This window comes from Dryobates pubescens, chromosome 16 (genome assembly GCF_014839835.1).
Source record: "Dryobates pubescens isolate bDryPub1 chromosome 16, bDryPub1.pri, whole genome shotgun sequence".
In the NCBI taxonomy this organism is placed as follows: domain Eukaryota; kingdom Metazoa; phylum Chordata; class Aves; order Piciformes; family Picidae; genus Dryobates; species Dryobates pubescens.
Genome location: NC_071627.1, coordinates 15892662 through 15916319, shown reverse-complemented (window position 1 = coordinate 15916319; position 23658 = coordinate 15892662). Strand labels below are relative to the sequence as shown.

The 23658-nt window shown below is 48.6% G+C and overlaps 2 protein-coding genes across 2 annotated transcripts in view; both read left to right on the top strand.

The window, feature by feature from the left end:
• PPARGC1B (PPARG coactivator 1 beta) overlaps positions 1-4430 on the top strand; it is a 51916-nt gene extending 47486 nt beyond the window's left edge. The window contains exon 12 of the mRNA XM_054168319.1: positions 379-4430. Coding sequence (XP_054024294.1) covers positions 379-482 — 104 coding nt within the window. The 3' untranslated portion in view covers positions 483-4430. The remainder of the gene's footprint in view (positions 1-378) is intronic.
• Positions 4431-12280: 7850 nt separating this feature from the next.
• LOC104304026 (E3 ubiquitin/ISG15 ligase TRIM25) lies at positions 12281-17213 on the top strand. The gene is made up of 5 exons (XM_009904728.2): positions 12281-12942; positions 14811-14906; positions 15503-15736; positions 15871-15893; positions 17041-17213. Exons 1-5 carry the CDS (start codon positions 12331-12333, stop codon positions 17186-17188), a joined length of 1113 nt encoding a protein of 370 aa, XP_009903030.2. The 5' UTR covers positions 12281-12330; the 3' UTR covers positions 17189-17213.
• The last annotated feature ends 6445 nt before the right edge of the window (positions 17214-23658 follow it).

Here is a 23658-nt window from a genome sequence, read left to right as displayed (position 1 = left end):
CTGTTTGTTCAGCTTCTGAAGGAGGGCTGGAGAGCACTACAGGCAGACACCCCCTCCTCGTGACTGGCATGGATCCTGTGGGACATCCCTGTGGAATTCTGCTGTGTCCCACAGTTTTGTGCACCTGGAAATGGGTGTCTGTGGTGTATGACCTGCTGAGCTGGGCACTGCCCAGCAGCTCATTTTCAATGGAGGGAGGAGACAGCACTGTCCCCGCTCCCTTTTGCCATCACTGCCTTGTCCAGGCTGGCTTTGTGATGCTGGGATGCAGCATGGTGATAGCAGGGCAGCAAGCAGGACCTTGCTGTGCCTCAGTTTCCCTTTCTGCTCATTCCTCACTCCCTGACCCGGCTGCCTTGTGTCCCTGCTGTCCCCCAGATTGCAGCGCGGAGGAGTCCTCCTCGGCTCTGGTGAAAAGCAAGTACGAGACAATGGATTTCGACAGCTTGCTGCAGGAGGCCCAGCTAAGCCTGCATCGGTAACAGCCTTAACCTTGGAGGAATACCTCAATACCTCAGTCAAGGCACTTCCAATATGTTTACGTTTTCAAAGAAATGATTCAGTCTGTGGAAAGCGAGAGCGGAGCGAGAGCACAGGCGCGAGAGAAAGCGAGAGACTGCTGTCCCTTCGATCGATGTTTACATTGAACAAAGCTGCTTTTGTCTGTGAGTCCCCATGGTGTTGATGTCTCACTGCCACACGTTAGTGTCCCCCCCTCCCCCTGCTTCTGACTGGTTGTTTTAGGGTGAGCCTAGGAGCCACCCCGCCCCGGGCCCTTCTCCCAGCCCTGCCCATGCTCCTGCCGTGGAGTTGCAGCTGTGTTCACCATAACATTTTTTCGTCTGTAGTGTGTGATGATGAAATTGTTAATTGTGAATAGAATCAGGATTATAAACTAATTTTTAATAGAAGAAGAGGGAAAAAAAAAAGTATATACTTAAAAAAAAATGTATTTATGGCTCAGATGTACTGTAATTCAGATTTATTGTACCGCTTCCTTGATTTTTAACTATGCACTGTAATGAGGCACTTGCCACTCAGCAAATGGGGGGCCAGAGCAGAGTCACGGAGCAGCCATCCACCCATCGGCCGTGGAGGCACGCCCCCTTCCCACTGGCAAACCAGGGTGCTCGGCGGGCTGTCTGGGTCGCCCACTTTGCTCTCAAAGCCATTCATCTTGCTCGTGTGGCCCCAGCCCCCTCCAGCCTCCAGCCCACCTGGGTCGTGGCTCAAATGCTGAGCTCGGTCCTGGTGCGCCATGGAGCCAACGTGCTGTGGGGAACACCAGTGCTGTGCCATTCTTGCCGTGGGGCTTTGCAGGATTAAAGGAGAGGGGTGGTTGAAGGATGCACTACCCAGGGAGTCAGCCAGCCAGTGCTGCTCTGGCCTTTGAAGCCAGAAGAGAAGGGCCAGGGGGCTGGAGCCGGTCAGGCTTGGTCCAGTGGGTCTTACTGGCATGGTCTGGGGGACTGGCACCTCTGAGTCCAAGCAAGGGAGCTGGCTTCTCTAACTCCCTGGGTGGCTGGGACACCAGAGGGGCAGAGTGGATTGCTTCTTACTTGCTTCCACTCCCTGCAAAGCAAGGAGGGCAAGAAGACCCATCCATGATTCCCACCTGGCAGCCAGCCCAAAATCCAGAGTGATAGAGCCACACCAAACACCCGCCCTACCCAATACCCTGCCCACGCCCTGCCCAGTACCTGATAAGCCATACAATTCCCCAGCACCCAGTTGGCACCTATGATCCGTCCTTCATGTCCATCTGTGCCCTGTGGCATGCTTGCCCACTCTGTCTCTGGCTGGGAGCCCTTGGATTTAAGGCATGCTCAAGCAGCACCACCATGAAATTGCTTGCAAACTTGCCCTCCGTCTCCAGGCAAGGTGAAGTGGGGACAGAGCCCAGCACCGGCTGGAGCAAACCCCAACATGAGCCGGCCAGAGGCTCCATCTTCCAGAGGGAGCAGGAATCTCACTGCTTCTCAAGCCATTGCCATCATCATCTCCATTTATTTTTCTGACCCAGAGACCACTATGGATTCAGCCATCCTATGTAGATAGAATATTATAGCCTTAACTCTGCCAATAGATAGATTAGAGTCTCCTGGGGTCTGCTCTTGGCATGACATAGGGGTTTGATGCTCATGTTCCTGGCGTGGGTACTGTTGCGTCTTGCAGGGAGTATGACCAAAGCCTCCGAAGTTGCACGAGATGTGATGTCAAGAGCTTGTGCCCTGCCGAGGTGGTCCTGGCCGTGGGGCCGTGCATGCAGCCGGTCTCTGGTGGGAGCAGGAGTGCCAGCAGCGCCGATACCAGCACCGCTACCTGGCTCTCTCTCCCTGCTGCCGGGGGAGCCCCGGTTCTGACGCCCAGCTTGGCAGCGGGAGGTCCGCACGCGGCGGCGGCGTCACCTTCCACTGGTGACAGCTACTGTCAGGGAACAGTCCTTGTGCCATTTCTGTCTCAGCAGTGAGTTTTGGCATAACTCCCGCCACAAGCTCCCCCCACTTGCCATCCCACCTTAGCGCACACGAGTAGCTCTGGCCGAGACGGAGCATCTGCTATTGGCAATTGCCTCATTGTAGCTTTGCCTTTTTCTGTCCTAGTATTTCCTCACAACGATGATGTTTACATGTGATTGCTATAGAGCTTATGTAGAATGTATATAGCGACACATTTAGGGTGGGTAGTACTGTCCTGTGCTGTGCTGATGTTTTTCAGAAAACGATCAATCCAAACTAACCAACAAAAAGAAGCAAAGTAAGTGGAATTCTTCCATCTCCTGCTCAGCCAGGGGCACCAAGCCCCTGCAGCCGGGCCCTGCTGGGGATGCATCAAGCGTGGCAGAGGGGAAGGGTTAGTACAGAGCTGGGGGCTCTGGAGCTGGGGGAGCCCTCTCCAGGGGGCATCACTCGGTCACTTCCCAAACATTGCTTTTGGTGTACCCAGATACAAAAATCTCACATTGTTTTCCTGCAGCTGGGCGTCCCGGATTGGCCCACAGCCCCTGCCCGCGCCCAGCTTCTGGCTATGGAGATCAGTGCCCGGGAAAAGGAGGGCTCACCCTGCACAGAGTCCATCAGTACTGCACCCATAGGGTAGGAAGAGATGCAATAAGTGGTCTTTGTGGTGCCTGAAGCCTATAAGTGGGATTGGGTTGGGGTTTTTTGCTTTGGGGATTTTTTTTCCCCCCTCCATTAAATTGGGATGATTTGTTTCCCTCCCTTCCCCAGGAAATTTCTCCAGGATTTATGCACTATGCACAGATGTGTGCAAGGCACAGCAGTGGCTGCCAGCCCATCACTGCAGCAGAAAAAGCAGAGGTTACATGCTGTCAGCCCTGGGGGCTTTGTGCTGCCAGCCCCAAGGGCTTCCCCTGACTTTTAAGAGTGGCTGAGAGTGGAGGGTGTTCAGCTCAAGAAGCACAGGTCTGTGGGGTTTAGAATCCCTCACACAGGCTTTGTGGTGCAAAGTAAGTGTCTACTTTATTGTTTGTGGGTTTTTTGGTTAATATAAGTGTCTCTTGAGCTCACCATGCTCAAACCTGCAAAGGGGCAGGAAGGCTCAGGCACAAGAGGCAGGTGAGATCTCACTTCTTAGCAGCCTGGGACTGTTTTGGATGCCAACTGGGAAACAGGGCAGGAGCAAAACAATGCCCAGGCACTGCACAGAGAAGCCAGAGGCACCAGCACTTTGCAGGACTGGCTGGGGAGCCAGGAGCATCCCCCTCAAGGATTAGCTTTACATCCCACTCAGCTTGTGGCATCATGGCAGGTGCCCTGATGTGGATGCAGCTCAGAGCTGAGGACCCCAGAAAGGGAACCTTTGCACCCCAGCACCATGACAGCCCTAGGAAGCTGCACCCCATGAGAGCCAGGACTGCAGGGCAGGTGGGAGCACTACTTCAAGGAGAAGCTGGGAGCAAAGGGGTAGATGAAGGTAGGCATTTCAGTAACTAAGGAGGAGATTTATTTTTTAAAAAGTATATAACTATAGAATATCTCCCAGTAGTTTCCTGTGGGTACTGTGGGGAAATGCTGAATGTGAAGAGTTTCACAATAAAATGCCCCTTGGCTTTTTTTGCACAGATTAGCCCCAGAAAAGCTCACTGTTCAGGGTGGGGTGCTGGGTTTCTGTCTGGAGTCCAGCAGGTCACTGGGGCTCTGCAGGAAGGAACAAATGTTTCTCTGAGTGTCTGGGCTGAATGCAGAGGACAATCCTGGGATTTATGTTCAAAGCTGCCCCAAAGAAAAAGTTTATCCTGACTCCTACTCAGCGCAGCTGGTTGGGCTGCTCATCTGCAGCGATGTGGCAGCTTGGTCACCACGTTGGTCTTGAGTGTCTGATTTCAGCACTGATCCATGCAATGGAGTGGTGCAATTGCAGACCAGCACTTTTTTTTTTTCCCTTTATGCCCCCCTTTTCTTTCCTTTATTTCTGTTCTGGTTTTGCTTCTTCCTTTTGTTTTTCCTCTCCTTTTTGGAGGTATGCTGAATACTGAGATAAATCATTTGTGGCTGAGCCCTGACACCCTTTCCGTTCCAAGCATCGTTGTCCCATCCCCAACAATCTGGAGCAATAGAGCCAAACGCAGCCTTTGGGTTTCATTCCTCTTCCCTCGCCCACCCTGAGGTCGGGGGCAGCGGCAGCAGCGGTGCAGTGCCCACAGCCACAGCCGTGGCCACGGCACCGAGCCGAGAGCCACGCTGCAGTGAATACTGAGTCGGGGAGGGAGCGTGTGTTTGCATGCAAGAATGAGCAAGACTAAACTGATGCATTTCTCGAGAAAGGTGTAAGAATTTCACCTAAAAAGGGGCACATCTGCTTTGTTATTTATGAAAGGAAAAAAAAAAAAAAAAAAGCTACATTCTGTCTTTTTTTTTTTTTCCCTGTTTGATTTTTTATTTTTTTTTTAAGTAAAAGGACACTGCTAAGAATTATCAGGGGCCAATTCTGCCTCGCTTCTTCGAGCTGAGTAAGCGCCGCTTAACTCCGCACATCTCTACCCCGCAGAGGAAGTTAAGAGGAGCGGAACTGATCCCTCTGTGATTAAGAATCAAGTTTTTACTCTGTTGGTTTGGGTTTTCTTATTTGTTTTCTTTTGGTTTGGGTTTCTTTCTTTTTTTTTTTTTTTTTAATGGGTAGCAGTTTTTTTTATATTTCACTTAAAAACTTCCCCCTCCCCCCCCCCCACCACCACCACCTCCACCCCAAGTTCCGTTCCGTTGTGTCCTTATTTATGTACTCTACTTTAACCTTTAAAAGGTGGCATGGGTTCTTATGCCTTTCCTTTTCTTGTCGTCGTCGTCGTTCTTCTTCTTCTTGTTGTTGTTGTTGTTATTATTTTTAAAAGAGAGGTTTATTTCTAGTGTGATTTAACTGTCTACCTTCTAAACCGAGAGAACGTTCTCTTGTATTTTTACATTGTCAGATTCTATAGTTTCATAGATAATTTAACCAAATCGCTCAGTGTATGACCCCTGTATCTATCCGGTGGGTATAAAAGTTCTATTTTAAATTGTGTAAATAACTTCAGAACTGGCTTCTTTTTCCAGGCTCCCCCTGCCGGGGAGTTACTTGTTTACATCAAAAAAAAAAAAAAAACAACCCAACCAAACAAAAAACAAACCCCAACAAAAAAAGAAAGACTGTAGAATCTCTACGCTCATGTACTGTAAATAGTGATCTGCCTATAACTAAATGATAACATATATACTATAAAGTGGAAAGAGGAAAAAAAAAAAAACCAACAAAGAGAAAAAAGAACAAGTCTGTTCTGCTGATGCTTTAGTTCAGCAGCACGAGCCTGCTGTGGGAAAAGGTGGTTTTGCTGTGTGGAGGGTGCTCTCCTGCATCTGCCTGGACAGCAGTGGGACGGTGTGGGCACAGCTGGGGCTAGGGATGGGGTGGCAGAGCTCCCCCCCTCCCCGGCTTGCTCGCTGCCAGGGATGTGGCTTCCATGGGGGCACATCCCTGTGTATTTCTTCCTGTTTCACACATGTAGGTGTAGCAGTTTGGGCTGGGTGCCCTCTGCTGTGTTCATATGAGGGGTACTTCCTGCGTCCAAAAGCCCAGCCCTGGGCAGGGGGGACGACACACCATGTGGCTTAGTTGGTAGCACATAAGACCCATAATGGGATAGGTCGTGAGTTCAAGCCTGCAGTGGGCAGGAGTGTTCTCTCTGGGCAGCAATACCCTAGCTGGGCAGGGAGGGGGGAGTGGAACAGACTCAGTTTCCCAGGGGGAAAACGCCCTGCAGGGAAGGCAAAGCACTCACAAGCCCTCCCCTCTTTGTTTTCAGAAAGGGCATTAACCCACCACAGTAGGAAAAGTCTGGGCTCCATACTCCAGAGTCTGGGAGCTGTGCCAATGCCACAAGACTCACTGCAGAAGAAACACTCCAGAGCAAGTGGGGGTGCAAAATGAAGTGGGGCACACACCTTGAATTTGCTTCAGTGTCAGTAGAAGAGCAAAGGGCTGAATTGCCAAAAGAAGTGCAGGAAAGACTCCAGGTGGTGATGCAGCAACCATATGGCTCAAGACGGCACCTGGATATCTGTACTGCTTGGGACCAGAACAGTCTCCCTGGAGCCAGCCTACTCTCCCCAAGACACCGCCAAGCTGGCCCAAGCATAGTTTCCCAGCACAGGGTGTCCTGGTCATCAGACCCCGTGGAAGGGTCTGGATCTAAAAAAGCCCATGGAGTTGGCAGCAGCATGGGGCAGCTCCCCTGCAGCACCTAGCAGATGAAGGCTCAGTGCCAGCTGTCACCCCTGCAAGGGCTCAGCAGGTCAGAGGCATTGCATGGAAGCTATTTGGGACACAGCACAGCGGTGCTGCTGAGTGGGAGGATCTCAGTGATTGAAAGGAGAAGGTCTGCAAAGTGCTGAGGTGTCCCAGCTATTTTTTTCCTGCCAATTTGGGCAGCTGCCCCAGACCCACCCATCTTCTGTGCAGCACAGCTGGCAGAAGCCCAGCCACAGAGCCAAAACCAGCCTCCCACCCTCCTCCCTTCCGTTGCTGCACCCTAAGTGGAGAGCTGAGGCAAGGCCCATTTCTGGGCTGTTGTCCAAAAAAAAAGGGCTTCAAGGCCACCACACAGGAATATTTTGCTAAGATGCATGAGGGTGCAGTGACGCTTCCAGTGCCAGGACAGATTAAAACAGGAGGAGCAAGTGTGGGGATGCAGCTGGGGCAGCTGTGTTTGGGTGCCCGAGGTGGGTACAAGTGTGACAAGAGACATGGAAGCAGGGTCCCTGGCTGGCAGGGCTCCAGGATGGAGTAGGGGCACACAAAATAAGGGTCTAGAGGGAAAGACAGACCTGCAGCTAAAGCTTGTCCTCCCAGCCTGGCTATGCTGAGTTCTCAGGCAGCTTCCTGGAAAATAAAGCACTAATATCAAGTATCATCCTGCAAGCAGCCCCAGAGACCGGAAGGAGCTGTTGGTGACTTGTGACATCGGTTCAGCAGCTCCATTAGTCCCAGCAATTACCTGCAGCCATTTGGAAAACCCCCACAATGCTGCAGTTTTCATTTGGGTGTAACTATGACAAAAAGCCTTGACACAGGTGGGCACTGCTTGTGCTTACATGGCTGCTGTCTGCCTGCTGGAGGGAACAGAGACTGCACATCTCCTACCCTAGGCTCCCTTGCCTTGTGGGAGTGCAAAAGAAGTCAGGAATGGGCTTCTGTGACTAAGGATGCCTTTGTTTGATGTCCTGGCTGGCTGGCACATGCTATGTGTGGGCAGCACGCACAATGCAGGCAGCAGGCACAGCGTTGGCAGTGCCTGCATCTACACAGCTGAACTGGGCTGGCCAAGACCACAGCTGCCCTGGGCTCCATCACCTTGGTGGAACCCTCCTGCCCCACAGGCAAGGGCTCACAGAAAGGCCTATGGTTGGGCAGGGGAGGCAGTGACACAGCAAGGTAGGGCCTGGAAATGCCACACCAGGTTCATGCTCCTGACCAGTATGAAACGCCTGTTGCTTGGATTTATTTCACTGCCTGGCAAGCTGTCCTGGGCTACCCTTTGGAGTCTCACCTCTCACCTGAGCCCTGGGTAGCAGCATCCAACACCCAGTCCTGCCATGGGTTCTGGCTTTTGGGCCATGCAAGATCTGTCTAGTGGGGTTCTTGAGGCCATACTTGGAGCAAATCTGCCCCAACAGCAGCTATGATGGGTGAGATGCCGGTGTGGGGCTCTCTGGAGGCAGATGGCTCCATGCATCATTGCTGGGGTTTCTGCCTCTCTCCTTTTCTGAGCATCCCTGCTTCCCTTTCAGCTTGAAATCAACAAGGATCTCCTTGATCCTACAACTGGGCTTTGCTCACCATGAGCAAGTGGCTGCCTGGGCAGATGCTCAGCACCAAAGGAACAGCAGATGGCTGGAGAGAGCAGGGCAGCTCAGGTTTGATGGGACAAGCCTTCTACCTGCCTGCCAACAGCCAGCCAAGCAGAGGGAAGACACCTCCTCATCACCTTAATAATACCAAGGATTTTAGAGGAAAACTGTCCACACTGCATCAGTGCACACAAGCACGTGATGCTCCAGGCTCTCTGTAGTCCCCAAACCACTAAAGGCTGACTGCCCATGCTGCCTGCTAAAGAGTGGCACAGAAAGGGGTTAGATTGCCCTGCAGCCTGTCACATGCTGTCTACCACCTGTATCTGCTTGCACTGGTTTTGGATCATTCAAAGTCTTCATTGCAGCAGGTCTGCCAAATAGCAGTGTCTGCCTGGAGAGAGGCAGGGAAAGGATTTGGCTCACTGCTGCTAAGTGGGCAAACTCTTGGGTGAAAGCCCTGTCTTCCATCACCACCCCCATCTCCATTCATCACTGCCAGCTACTGAGAGTCAGCTCCAGGCAGCAACTTGGCAGTCCAGGTAGAAAAGGCAACTCATGCAATCCCCTTGGGATGTGGGGTTCTCCTTGGCACACTCAGACAGTGAAGGCAGGGATGGTGCTCCAAGCATCCTCACTCCTGGGGTTCAGCTCACCTTCAAGTTTACTTCCAGGAAACTGAAGTCCAGGTTTGTTCTACTGGAATTTTTGCAGTCAGTCAAAGCCAACCAACACTGATTAAAAAATACACAGAAAAATAAACACATCTGACAACTAACTATTGCTCTCTTATAGCCTCTGCTATAAGCTCTGTTCCAGCCACTGAATTTACCCTCCCTTCAGTGCTGCCAGTGTGAGTGACCCCACTTCAATGTAGCTGAGAGACCAAAGAGAAGAGTTAACCTGTTTGGCTGTGGCTCTGTGCCCATTTGCCATGCAAGTGGCCCAGGAGATACCAGCAGATATTTAAAGTGGCTGTTACCTGCAGCTTCCAGCATCTACTGGCTATCCAAATGCCTGAAGGAAATTAAGGAAAATAATTATTAGTCAATGAAAGGATTAAGAACCCTAATGAAGGGTAGAGAAAGAAGATTTTAGTCTAGGCAATTTTCAGGCAGCATGCACAGACAGAAGGGTGCAGCTGGCTACAGCAGCATGCGGTGATGAAGCAGCAGCTTGTCTCAGCCTGTATCTGCAAGCTGGGCACAGTAACTCAACAGTGAGCTGCAGGCTGCCATGGGGAGCAAGCCCTTCTGCAGCCCTCACAGGGTTCCTCCTGTGCAGCACCAGATTTGGGGGTTGCGATGCACGCAGCAGGACAGCAGTCAGCTGGTGCTACCTTCACTAAGGGCAAATCCAAGTCTGCTGTGCTAGGAGAGGTGGAGGAGGGCAATGGAAAGCAGCAGTTTCATGTGCTTTGAGGGAAAAGCAAAGCCAGGTAAGCCCTGCATGCAGTGTTAGTCACATTCAAGACAACTGTGGAAAAGGAATTAGCAGTAGTGAAGTGAGAAGCCACAAACCCCATGGGAGAGAGAAAAATAACAATAAAAGACATGGTGGTTAGGGATGGGAACAAGAAGCATCATTTGGGAAGTACAACCAACATCTGAAGCATCACCATTCAGTGGGCCAAGGTCATATGAAAGCATTAGGGAGCAGGTAGCAGGCAGCAAGCTGAAAACAAGCTTGTGCTCTGATAAGGAGAGACTCGTACCAACTCCCAGCGTGTGCATCATGTCAGAGAGGATTAAGAGGCCAATTTGTATATTATATTTAAAGTCTCAGATTTGTACAACAAATTCTTGTAAACTAGCAAAAATAACTACTGCTTCTCTGGGCAATTTAACCAAGTACACAATCCTTGCCTTGGAAGTCTGGCTTCATTCAAGTAATATATATTTAACAAGTCCTTGGGAACCCCGGAGCAACCAGAGCAGTCCAATAACACCAGCTTTTGCAAACACCCCAGGCAGCAAGATCTCTTCCACAGAGGGTTCATGAGGGTCATTTTTGGCTGGAACACTTAACTGACAGCGTGCTTTGTGTCAACAGCTTCTCAGGATAGCAGGACAGAGAAAGGAGTAGCTTTTAAAGCAGCAAAAACAAATTACCTCCACCCTCCTCTCTCCCGTGCTCTGGAAATCAAGGAACCTTTTATTCTCTCCTGAAGTCTAAGACTTGGCAGCTCCGAGAAGTAAAGGAGGGAGCAGCCCTGAGCAGAGCCCTTCTAGTGCTTCTGGAGGAGGGCTGGGGCACGGTAGCCACCCGGTGGAAGGGCAGCATGGGAAACTTGTGTTAGTCTTCCTGCTGTCTTCTCTGCACTCAAATATTGAAGGCAGTGCTGGAGCTGGGAAAAGGACCAAGGAACACATGGGCAGGCTTTAAGGATGGAGGATCGCCAGATGTTATCCCAAGAAATATCTGCAGGAAGATTGGGATAATGAAAATGTACACAGGGTGCAGAAGGAAACCAGTGGCTCTGTTTCCTGGACCCAGCCTTCCCCCCACCCCATTTAAACTGGGGTGCTCCATTTGCAGCAGCCAAGCTCTTGGCACCGGAGCTGCCTGCAAGCCACTCATCCTGCAGTGGCCAAGGCTTCAGCCAGCATGGTAGCTGAGAGGCAGGAGGTCCTGCTTCTCCCCACATCTGGGCCCTCAGTCCTGTGCCTCAGCTCGGTCACCGTGGCTGAGCCAGGTGCTATGGCCAGACTGGAGCAGGATCTGACCTATCCCATGTGCCTGAGCATTTACAACAATCCTGTGTCCCTGAGCTGTGGTTATAGCTTCTGCAAGAAGTGTGTCCAAGAGGTGTGGGGCTGCCAGCAAAGCTGTCAGGGCCCTTTCAGATGCCCGGTGTGCTGTGCCCAAGCAGCCCCAATGTGGGCTGCAGCCCAAGGTCCCACTCTGCAGCATAGTGCAGAAGCTGTTGAACACTGCAGCTCATCAGAAGGAAAACCACGGAGTGCAATGCAAAGGTAAGGGGGAAAGCTCAGGCCAGCCAGACAAGGTGATTCTGTGTGATTTCTGTCTTCAGGAGCCCCAGACAGCCAAGAAAACACACCTGACCTGTGAGGCCTTCCTGTGCCAAGCCCACCTGAGCAAGCATAGTGCAAAGAACCATGTCCTGATGGAGCCCTGTGATGCTTTTTGAATGAGAGGAAATGCCCCCAGCATGGCAAACTGCTGGAATGCTACCACAAGACAGATTTGTTCTGCATCTGCATGCTGTGCTGTATCGTTGGTTCCTGCAAGAACCATTGTATCACCTCTTTGGAGGAGGCTTTTGGCCAAGTGCATGTAAAAGGCTGCTGGGACAGTGGCCTGGGCATGGATGACACTAGCAAAGCCACAAGGGTGAGGGACACGGCTGCCTGCAGCACAGGGATGAGTAATTGCCTGAGCTTCAGATCTGCAGATGCAGGGCAGGGCTAAATCTCCATCTTGAGATATTGGGCACTTGGAGCTGTTGGGGTCTGTCTTCCTCCAGGTGAATGATTTGCAATCCTAGTTTTGCTTCACATTCCCTCAGGGCTTTCCCCTTGAGATATAAACCAAGGTCTTACAAACATTTTCTTCCCATCCTGAGAAACCAAACTGGTGGGACTGCAGGCGTGTGCCTATATAAATTCTATTTTCAAAATGTCTTTTACAGGCTTACACCGCGGTACAAGCCAGGTAAGTTGTTCCCGCGGTGTTCTCCAGGTGCATTACATTGTGCTTCAGGTGACTTGAGAATCGGCTCCGCGCTCCGCCCATGCCGCCTCGGCAGCCCTCCCGTCAGCTGCGAGCCCCTCAGAGCGCACCAGTCGCCGTCTTGCCTTCAAAAAGCCCCCGAAGCAGCTTCCTGCCGGTTCTTCCTTGCCTTCTTTAGTGTGCACTTTGCTTGGGGGCTGGTCTTCTCGGCTGGACCTCCTACCAGGGCCCAACGCCAAGGACGTCCTTTCAGTTTCGTTTCTCGCAGACGGGCTAGCCTGCCGTGTCTACAGCCATGGCAAAAGCTGGGGAAAAATCTGGAGGGGCTACCAGCCTGGAGAATGAGCTCAGCTGTCCTGTCTGCCTGTGTCTGTATAAGGACCCAGTCATGCTGAGCTGTGGTCACAACTTCTGCAAGCAGTGCATCCGGAAGGTACTCGATAGCCAACAGCGATCCCCTGCCTCCTGCCCTATGTGCAAGATGCAGCTGGGGCCCAATGTGGAGGTGCAGAATAATTTTCAGCTGCGCAGCATCGTGGAGACATTTCTGGCCGCCAATTCCAAAGGACAACAGGAGGATGGCTCTGAAGAGAGGAAGAAGGCGATGGTTCTCTGTGACTTCTGCCTGGACAAGTCTGAGCCAGCGGTGAAAACCTGCCTGATGTGTGATGCATCTTTATGCCAGGCCCATTTGAGCAAACACAATGCCACGGCTTCCCAGCAGGACCACGTACTGGTGGAGGTGGGCACAGGCGGTGTGGCAGAGAGGAGATGCCAGGAGCACGGCAAGCTGCTGGAGTGCTACTGCCGGAACGAGAGGCTGTACATCTGCTTGCTCTGCTGTATTGTGGGACAGCACAAGGGCCACGACATCATCACCCTGAAGGAGGCACATGAGGAACAGCTGGTAAGGGGCTCTCCTCAAACCATGGCTCCAAGATCCTGACCTGAAGGAAGGGGCACGAGAGGGGCAGTAAGGCTTTCAGTGGGGAAAAGGGAGATGGTGGAGTGAGGGCAGGCAGCAGCTTGAGGTATTCCCTGTCCACCCCAATGGGGCCTGGTGCATTGTGCTGAAAAGCGTTTTTCATTTTCTCCTTTGTGTTGTGAAAAGAGCCTGGCAGGCTAGGCAGAGGGAGAAGAGCAGAGAAAGGGATTTGGGGCTGGCCAGGACAAGGGTGGGTAGATCCTGCAGCGTGTGTTGACATGGCTGTGTGTGGGAGGGGTGCAGGGCTCTGCTGTCCCATGCCTGTTCTGTGCAGCTCCAGGCAACTGCAAACTGCCACTGGCCTTCCTGGCTGGGATGAAGTATTCCTGCAGCGATTAGGAAGCCTCTTACTCAACAAAGCCTCAGTTCACCACTGATGAACTCTGGCCACTTGAGTTCCTTCCCTCAATCTCCTTTCTCCCTCCGCCCTTAGTTTTTCCGGGCCAGCAGCCCAGTGGGCACAGAGATGTGGCCCTTGATGACCCTGCCTGCGAGTACACCTGCTGTTTTTGAAATGCATCCGAATCCACCGAGGCTGAGGGGATAAAATGCATTTGCTATGCTCGCTCACTGCCTCACATTTTAAATCTCTGGGCTCAACATACAGGCCAGGCAAAACACCCTACAGAAACCCACAGGTTTCCCAGTGCATTGGCAGAAAACACCTGGCTTGCTCTGGACCTCAGGACAGGTCCCAGCCTCCTCAGGAATTAGCAGGAAGCATCCTTTGGAGTTACACATACCACAAACTTGCCTTATCACCCAAGTCACATAAATTCAGGGCTGCCAAACAGAAGGGGGTAGTGTAGGACAGTAGCCATTTCCCTCATCTCTGGAGCTGGTATAGGAGCAACACGGTGCTGTCTGTGGGGAAGCCATCTCCATGGGTAAGCTGGGTTACCAGCTGCATACTCTTCTTGGTTTGTTTTTTTTTTTTTGGTTTAGTTTGTTCGTTTGTTTTATAAACTCCCCAGGAGAGAGCTCTTCAGGAGGAATTACAAAAGCATTTGGGTGCAAGGAGCCTCAGTGAATTTTATTATTTGTCTTAATTAAAAAAAACCAACAAAACAAACACAAACCTCTCCAGCTGTAACAAACATCTTATGGAAAAACCTAAGCTTTCTGGCATTTTTATTAAGGAGATGGGAATCTGGCATCTGTGCTTGCTGTGGCCGTTTGTGGGTGCTCAAGGTGTAAAAACACTGAGCAACCAGAGCCATTCAGAAACTGTCTAACCTCCAAAGAATGAGGTTCACTATCCCCTCTGACATGTATTATTGTGCAGTACAACAGACCTCAATGATCATGGTGTCTGTTAAACAGCTGGGTGAGGAAGCACTGCTGTTTTGCTGGTCTTCAGGAAATATGGTTGCTTATTACTTCATCCACAGCTACTGACAGATGCGATGACTAAGATTTTGGATCACATTAGGCAAATGTGGAGATCCTGGCAGGCACAAAGCTTTAATGGATAAAGTGAGATGTATTCATTTAAAGTGAAATTCAGTTATTCAAAGGGAAGGCTGTGTATTAACCTACCACATACAAGGTCACACATATGTAAACATTGAATGTTAGTGTGATCTTGGAATCTTTGAAGTTAGTTTTTGTTATGCCCTATCTCTATGAGGTGGGAAGTGAACACAGTTTGCTGTAGGACTTACTGGTGAAAGCATGCAGGTAGAGCATGGCCACACTGATTCACCAGCTCAACAAACTGCTGGTCTGATTTAAAGCTACCTGTGCTGCTTCCCTGCCATAAAGTTCAAGGCTGTCTGTCCTTCTGCTAGGCTGAACTATCGAACATAGCAACATGGCTGCAGGAACGTGAAAACGCTTTAGCTGCTGCCCTGGAAGGACTTCTGAAGAATGAGCGGCAGCTCAAGGTTGGTACCCAGACCATCACTAATTCAGAGAATCTTTCCTCCACAATTTCCTAGAAATAAGTAGTGGCAACTGTACTCTCAGAAGTAGATGAATAGAAAGAGATACAGCCCATTGTAGGGAAGACACTGGTGTATGAAACTGCCAGAATCCAAATGTTCCCCCAGCCTCCCCAGCTTAGCTCCACAGGAGCCCCACAGCTAGGAGACTCCACCATTTATTGCTGCACAGACCGGCTTGCAGGACTGGCAGACTGCAGACTGTACATATCATTATGTATTTTTAAAGTTTTCTATCCATTACAGAATAAAAACCAACCCATAAACACATAAAACCCCCTGAGTCTGCAAGAGGGATTTTCAGTGTGTACCAACATAGTTCGTATGTTGCCGGATGATTTTTACCTGATTTTGTTACTGTATCAGGATTAATTTTCATTACCCTCTGATTAATCAGATATCCTAAGCAAATGCTTGTTGTCTGCTTCCTTCTAACAACAGTGCAAAGAATAGGTAGAGTCCTAATTAATAAAGAGGGACCCTAAGGTGAAGTGTTGAGTTCCTGAGTCAGTATGCCCCTGTCTTACCTGTTCCTTTAGACCAACATAAAAACAGTGATTTCCCAGACGGAAAGCCTGTTTGAACAGCTGAAGACAGACATCATTAAGGAAAAGACGAGGATCCTGCAAGACATTGAATCCATTGAGAGAAAAAACCTGACAGGGATTCCTGAAATGAAGGGGGAAATTCAAAAACTGAGAGGTGAGGCTGTGGAGCTTCTTCAGTCTTTGCAGAAGATGAAAGAGCAACCAGATGTTTTCCGCTTCTTCAAAGTAAGCAGCAGTGTTCTGTTTTTCTTCACCAATATGACTCTTTCTTGGCCAGCTGCTCTTCCTGGGAATCACACTAACCTTTTTCTTTTTCTTTTTTTTTCCCCTTTCTTTTCCTTTGGCAATCCTGTTTGTAGGAATTTAAACTGATCAAGGACAGGTATGTTGCACCTGAAAATACCTGGTTTCTTCTTTGGAAAAAAAATTATGGTGTTGCTAACTGAGATCAAACCCCACTGCCTGTGCACCTCTGTCCCAACACCTTGTGTTGCAAAGTTGCTCCCTATTCCCACTGAACCAGAGGGTACCACATGCACGCAACTAATGAGAGTGGAGAGATATCTACCAGTGGCCCTTTAAGTTTCAGTTTCCTTGGCAGCTACGTGCTTGCTGGATTGTGGTTAAAATTGCTGGTGTTTTTAACCAGAGAAACAGTCTTATCAGAGATACACCCTGTCTGGCTCAGTTTACAGCAACACCCTCTCAGATGCGTAGTGCTGACACTCCTGCAGCTAAGTGCCAGTGAACAGCCTTGGGCTGCAGATTTAACTGGCTCATTTCCCACCAATTTTTTGCTTCTGCTTGTGTACAAGCTTAATAGCTAAGCAGATTTATTATCCCTTCTCTTGCAAGTGATACATTTAATTTATAACTGATCACTTCCTAATTGATACCTGGGTGTCAGCTGCAAAGCCACACCAACAGTAAGTTATGGATCCACAAGAGATTTTGCTGCAGCACTACACTCCCCAGCTCCATGAAGGGATTGCTTAGTGTCTAGCTGGATTTTAAGGTGTCATCTCTGTAACTTGTACAATTTAAAGCTGAGTTTGATCTTGGATTGTAAGGATAACTTCGAGTCACTGTGTACCTAGGGGCTGTGCTGGCAGCAGCACAGTCCATTACAGCTGAGCCACAAGTCAAAATCTAGCCTGTGGGATCAAAGTCATTTTCCAGAAGCCTGGGCACCATTTAATACATTTGGCACTTCCTATAACGGTGCTTGTGCTAAAACACTAAGAGCCTGCCTGCAGCAGGTCAAACCACTGTTCACACAAGGCTGTTAGCAAAATGCTTCCTCTTCTCATTTTCAGCATTTGAAAGTTCCCATCCAGGTTTGATAAGCACAAGACTTTGCCAAATCAGAACACATAACAATGGCAACTCTCTTAGACTTACCAGAGAGCTGTCTGCCTTATATACTTCACATTGCCAAAGCATTCCTCTCTTTGTTGTGTGCTTCTTAACAGAGGAGTTTGTTAGTTTTCTAATGGTTTTCCTTGGTGAAATGACTGCCTGTGCTCTAGGATTTACAGTCAGGATTTCAGCGTCAACATGGTGGGCATGGAGGTGCTGGAGATGGATCAGGCCTGGATTGGCTCCTACAAACGCTTAGCACAGGACTTCATCAGCAACATGAAGGCACTGTTGAGAGAAGTGCAATGTGAGTCCTGAGCCACTGGCTCTGCACCACTGACCCGAGCAGAACACAGCAAGCCATGGAATTCAGTGAGCCAGGCTGATGGCTTCTGGGTGCTGGCTCCTTCATGCAGGGCATGGCCTTGAGGAGCTGATGAGGATTCAGATGGGATCTTGGGGTGTTGGAGAGGAGAGGGTGAAGGGGACAGAAGAACTTTTTCCAGGAATAACAATGAAGCAATCTGCTCCTATCATAAAGCCAGCTTCTCCTCTGGTGTGGTTTCCTACTCCCACCTACCTCCCAAGTCTCTGGGTGCTCAATCATGCTTTCAAGAAATGTTCTCTTTGTTTGCTCCCCCACATCCTCACCTAGTTTATCCCTCTGATCTCATGATCCAGGGCATGCAACCTGAATGCACTGCCAGCTTTGTAAAGCATTCTTCTCTATCTTTCCTAGGTGATGTTGCCTACCAAGTGAACGAGTGCAGGTAAATCTTTACTCACAAAGTGTTCCCTGCCAATTTCTCCAGTGGTTGTTCATTTAGGGACCGTGTGTCCTGCACTCCTCTACTTTGGTCTCAAGGAAAGCCAAGCAGAGTCTAGAAGGCTATCCTTCACCTCAAAAGAGGGGGGTCAGATTTATTCCTGTCTCTTATTTTGTGATTAAGAAGGTGAGATTTGTGTTTCATAAGGCACTAACATTCAACACTGCTTTTTTACAGTGGGCATTCAAATCCTCAGAAGTCTTCAAAACGTAAGTGTTCAAAAATAGTAGTTACTCCTCAGGACTCTAACCTGAGGCTGTGAATCATATGGAGAAAATCCCTCACCTAAAATTGTCAACAGCTTTTTGTTGCATACATCTCCTCTTCTTGCCAGGAGTGAGACCAGCAGAACTACAGCCTCAGAGAACAGTTCTTGAAATCTGTATTGGCAGAAATCTCTGAGAATCACTAGAGAACTCATTTACCTTCAGCCCAAAGAGGAGACTGGGTTTGCTCAGTATTCAATAAAAGTCTGAGCCTGCTCTGAGGAAAGAGAGGTTTCCACCAGCTGAGTGACAGCTGGAGCAAACCCAGTCCCTGAAAGGATTCCCAGACAAGTCTAAATGCTGAAGTAGATATTAAATCTGTAAGCAGAACTTCTCTTCAGATGGCACTAGTCCAATGCTCAAACACATTTCTGCTGGGTACAGGGCTGCACCTTTTCTATGAACCTTTTCAAAGAAAACTTAGAAGTTCTGTAAAATACTTTATTATTGTTGCAACTAAAAGCTTAGTTTGCCAACAAATTTTAATTTGTTCATAAATTCCATATAAAATTCTCCTTTCTTCACCTACATCTACTTTCTGCAGGGGGCAAAAAAATACTCTCTTCTGGCAAGCATTTCTCAGGGAGACAGGTTGATGGTAGAATTTCATTTTGGAAGGAATGTGTTTGAGAACAGCATTTAACAAGGCAGGGTTGAGGACACAGTCTTGCCCTGAATGAGAGTGTTTTACCGGGCATAACTCTAAGCCAACCAGGTTTTTAGGAGGATAATGAACAGACACCACCATTCAAAGATGAGTTTTGGTAGAGGTAAGTGATTGAACAGTTTTAATTATACAGTGCAGCTTAACATTACATTTGCTTCCATGTGCTAGAATGCCAGCCTCAAATCTAGAGGTTTGTTTTTAAATCGGTCTGCTTGGCCATTTATTTGTCTTGTGAACTCAGTCTTCTGCAGACATTAATGTCTCTTTTCTCTGCAGAGCCAGGCTATTAACTCTAAACAGGGGAGAGAAGAAATTTTTTTTTTTTTTCAGAGGCAATGCAAAGAGGCTCTGCAGAGGGACCTCAACAGGCTGGACAGATGGGCAGAATCCAACGGCATGAGATTTAACAGATCCAAGTGCCGGGTTCTGCACATTGGCCACAACAACCCCATGCAGTGCTACAGGCTGGGGTCAGAGTGACTGGAGTCAGAGTGGCTGGAGAACGGCCAGGCAGAGAGGGACCTGGGGGTGCTGGTTGATAGTAGGCTGAACATGAGCCTGCATTGTGCACAGGCAGCCAGGAAGGGCCAATGGCATCCTGGCCTGCATCAGGAACAGTATGGCCAGCAGGAACAGGGAGGTCATTCTGCCCCTGTACACTGCACTGGTTAGGCCACACCTTGAGTACTGTGTCCAGTTCTGGGCCCCTCAGTTTAGGAAGGATGTTGACTTGCTGGAACGTGTCCAGAGAAGGGCAACAAAGTTGGTGAGGGGCTTGGAACACAGCCCTGTGAGGAGAGGCTGAGGGAGCTGGGGTTGCTTAGCCTGGAGAAGAGGAAGCTCAGGGGTGACCTTATTGCTCTCTACAACTACCTGAAGGGAGGTTGTAGACAGGCAGAGGTTGGTCTCTTCTCCCAGGCAACCAGTACCAGAACAAGAGGACACAGTCTCAGGCTGTGCCAGGGGAGGTTTAGGCTAGAGGTTAGGAGGAAGTTTTACACAGAGAGAGAGTGATTGCCCATTGGAATGGGCTGCCCAAGGAGGTGGTAGAGTCACCATCACTGGAGGTGTTCAGGAGGAGACTTGATGGGGTGCTTGGTTGCATGGTTTAGTTGGTTGGGTGGTGTTGGATGATAGGTTGGACATGATGATCTTGAAGGTCTCTTCCAACCTGGTCTATTCTATTCTAAAGCTGTCCTTGGAAACAACTTGTCAGATATGTATTAGCATAGCAAGGAAACATTAACTCTATAGTAAGTGATTTTTTTGTGTGTATTCCTACAGGACAAAACCCATGGTTCAGAGTCTTCTATGACAAACATCAATGAAATGGACAATTCATGAAGCCCCAGAAGTAAGGGAGAGATGAAAAAAGAGGAAAAGAAAAAGTTAAATATTTCCCTGGAATTAATTCTAATAATGGGAACCTGCCATGTGTTTTGACTCTCCCCTGTATACCTGCTATTAAAAGCAATTCTGTAGCAAAGAATGGTCTGTGGTGACAGGTTGGACTTGATGATCTTTGAGGTCTCTTCCACCCTTGGTGATTCTGTGATCTTTGTTTGGAACCAGCCTTGTTAGCCTTTAAGCCACATTTTAACAGAGTACTCACAGAGCCATGGGGAAATATGGGCAGCAGTGGATGAGGTGCTTTACAGGCCATGTTTCCATATGTTCTGATCAAGCACATGCTGAGCTTTCCAGATGTAGCTCTGACTGCACCTATCAACTCAACAAAGGGATTTCATGGGCACTGCCAGGTTGATAGGCTAATGTATTGGGTTGGACTGAGCTGGAGTTAATTCTCCTCACAGCATCTTTCTAGTGCTGTGTTTTTTTGCAGCAGTTGTTGATAACACAGCAGGCTTTTGGCTACTCTTGAATCTGTCCTTTCAACATTTCCCTGCCCCAAGAGTACGTTGAGGGGTGGGCAAAACCTTGGGAGGGGATAGGGCTGAGCCAGCTGCCTCAGACTGGCCAAAGAGGTATTCCATACCATATGACATCAGCTCAGGCATAAGAATGAAGTGAAAGAAGGAAGTGTGGGGATTCATCCATGGCGTCTATCCTCCCAAGTAACCACCAAGCTTAGAGAGCCCTGCTGCAAACCAAGGCTGCCATCATAAACATTAGTAAGAAACAAAAGCTAGAGTTCTGGGTGCTTCTATGTAAATTAGGATTCATGAATACAGCTCTATTGTGTCACTTGTGATAATCAACATCTACCTACGTGCAGGGATTAAAAAACTAAACTCTGCAAGATCCATCTCAGATTCAGAGTGATATCTCCCTTCATGGTTTAAGCAGTCATGCTAAGTTGTAATGGTCTGCTGCTCACATAAATTGCCAGCATAACAGGAAGGTGGCTGGCCAAATTTGGGAAGCTCAGCAGCAGTTCAAGGTGACTCTGCAAATACTCCCTTAACCGCTTGAAGTCAGTGAGATGCAAAGGACAGCTGTGCTCAACCACTCAAATGAGGCAAAAGAAATGAGCCTATCCTTTGGCACTTTTATTACTTGGGCTTCTCTCTGGCTGCAGTGTAGCTATTGCTTTCACGCCAGGTGAAGCAGACATGACCAACCAATGAAGTTCGGTGCTGTGCTGCTGTAAATCACGAAGAGCACCGGAGCTTTACTCGAGCACGGCGTTTTAAATTGCTCTCATCCCCCTTCTCACAACACCTTTTATGTTGACCACAAGCACAGGAACTGCTTGGATGGAAATTGCCTATCATCTAATATGGAGGGGGAAATGCATGTAGCTTTTCACTGCTAAGCTTTACCAGATACAAGTTTGGGGCTGATATAAACACATGTCAAAATGGAGCAAACAAGGTGACTTTTGTAGGCAAAACTAATGTGAGCCAGGATATAAGGGCTTTGTAGTTGCCACTATATGGCAAAAGAAAAGGATTTAATGTCAAGTAGACTGGGGGAAAAAAGCCACCTTTTAAAAAATACTGCTGCAGGCTCACAAAGCTTTTGGATGAAAGTTAATACCTAGGAAGTTAGATTTTCTGAGTTAGATACTAAGCTGATGGTGCAGTTCATTTCCCCCATACATTTGCCTGCTATGATACTAGCAAAGACAAACTCCTCTGAAATCGAGACTTGTTATATTATTAATATTCCATGTGCTAGCCTTGAGGAAGCAAAGAGAGGTGAAAGACTAGATGAAAGCAATGTTAAAAATCAACTGGAGTTCAGCAATTATTTAACTAAGCCTTCTAACCCACACCACCACTCTGGAAGCTGTAACATCTAATTGGTTTTTGACTCTAGGAGACAATATTGGGCCGTGGCACACACTAAGAGTGTAGCAATTTTGCACAGGTATTTGAGCAGAACACTTTTTTGATAGGAATGTGAGATGCATAGTCCTGAGATATGGATGGAGCTTATTTCTTTTTGGTATCTTTATGGCTTTTAATTACCTAAGGACTCTGATTCATTGCATCTTTAATTATTTATTACGCTCTCTTCCCTCCACCCACTTCATTTTTACGTGGCATTTGTCTCATCCTTGAGGGAAGCCTTCAGAGGGGAGGAAAGTGAGGTAGCTGATTTTAAGGCTCTTTTATTACTTTTGCCAAGTGTTGCATGATGTGGCTGAATCTATAACCATGTATATAAATAAAATGCAATTCAAAAGCTAGGACAGGTCTCTATCTGGTACTCAGTCTGATGGGTTTTCTAACTCAGACATGCTGTATCTAGACCCTGATGTGTCTGATAGTAGGGCCTTCTAAGATCAAGAGGTTAGACACTAAACCCCAGGGGTACTGCTTTGATTATGCACACTGGACACCACAGGAGGTCTTAAGGGAGATTGTCATTAGGTCTCTGATTGCTCCTCACAAAGGCTCAAGTTCAGGAAGTTCAGGGCAGCTTAACATCCTGACTTGACACTTGCCTGGGTGACTAGACAAGCTGCTCACATGGAGGGGCAGGTTTGTAAGAGCTCCAATGTGCAGACAGAGCTCACATTTTGGGAAGCAAGCAAAGAAGTTCCTACCATCATGCAACATTTTGACACACATGCCTGAATCTTGGTGGACAAATTATGCAGGGAAGGAAAGACAAGTAGAGAAAACAATATGGCTTTATCTGCCTTTACCACAGCTCACCTGTCCTACCACAAAGCCCTACAGCTGGTGGGACTGAGGCAGGTGGCTCCATACACAAGGCTATGATCCAGGTGGCATAAAACAGCCAAGGACTGGGGAAATCAGAGTGCCTTTATCTGCTGAGTGATAAGGGAGAGCTGGAAGCCTGGAGAGGACTAAGAAGAACCAGGGAGAGCCACAGCACAGTGGTTTTATTGATAGGGCAGAGAGGGATGATAAGGCCATCCCATGCAACGGATGATAAGGCCATCCCATGCAACCTGTAGAGTTCTTTGGCAGGGGGAACCAGGGCACAGCAAGGCTGTATAAGAGCTGCTGGATGAGGTAAGGCAGGGAGGGCTTTCTTGGCTCTGCTGTGTAGAGCTGCCTAGGAGTATGTGTGGCAATCATAGAAAAAAGTGGTGTGAGCAATCTGGCAATATAAGCTTAGAGCTTGATATAGTGGTATAGTGGTAGGCTATGCTTAGCATATGTGTAGAACTAGCTAGCAGTTTAGCAAAACAGTGCTGTGCTAGCAGCATGTAACTGAAGCAAGGTACTGGTAGCTATGAACACAGAGAATGATCTTGGAATAACAGGATGCACACGTCGATCAACAACCTCATGTGATATTAGTAGTTTAACCAATAATATGTAACAGTAAAATGTGTGGACACCTGTGTGGAGCCAATGAACTTATGCCAACTATGCTCTGTGAGTCTATACAAGCTGTAGATGTTCCTTAATAAACTGAACAATACTTAGATCATACTGGTTGTCCGTATTGATTCCGTACTCCGTCGTCAACAAGTTTGTGCCTGGCAGAACAGAATGGAGTGCTTTCAAGAGTATTGTGCCACTTGAGAAGCTGATTTCTGGAGATTTTATAATGTAAAGATGATGGGACAATCTGGAGAACCAA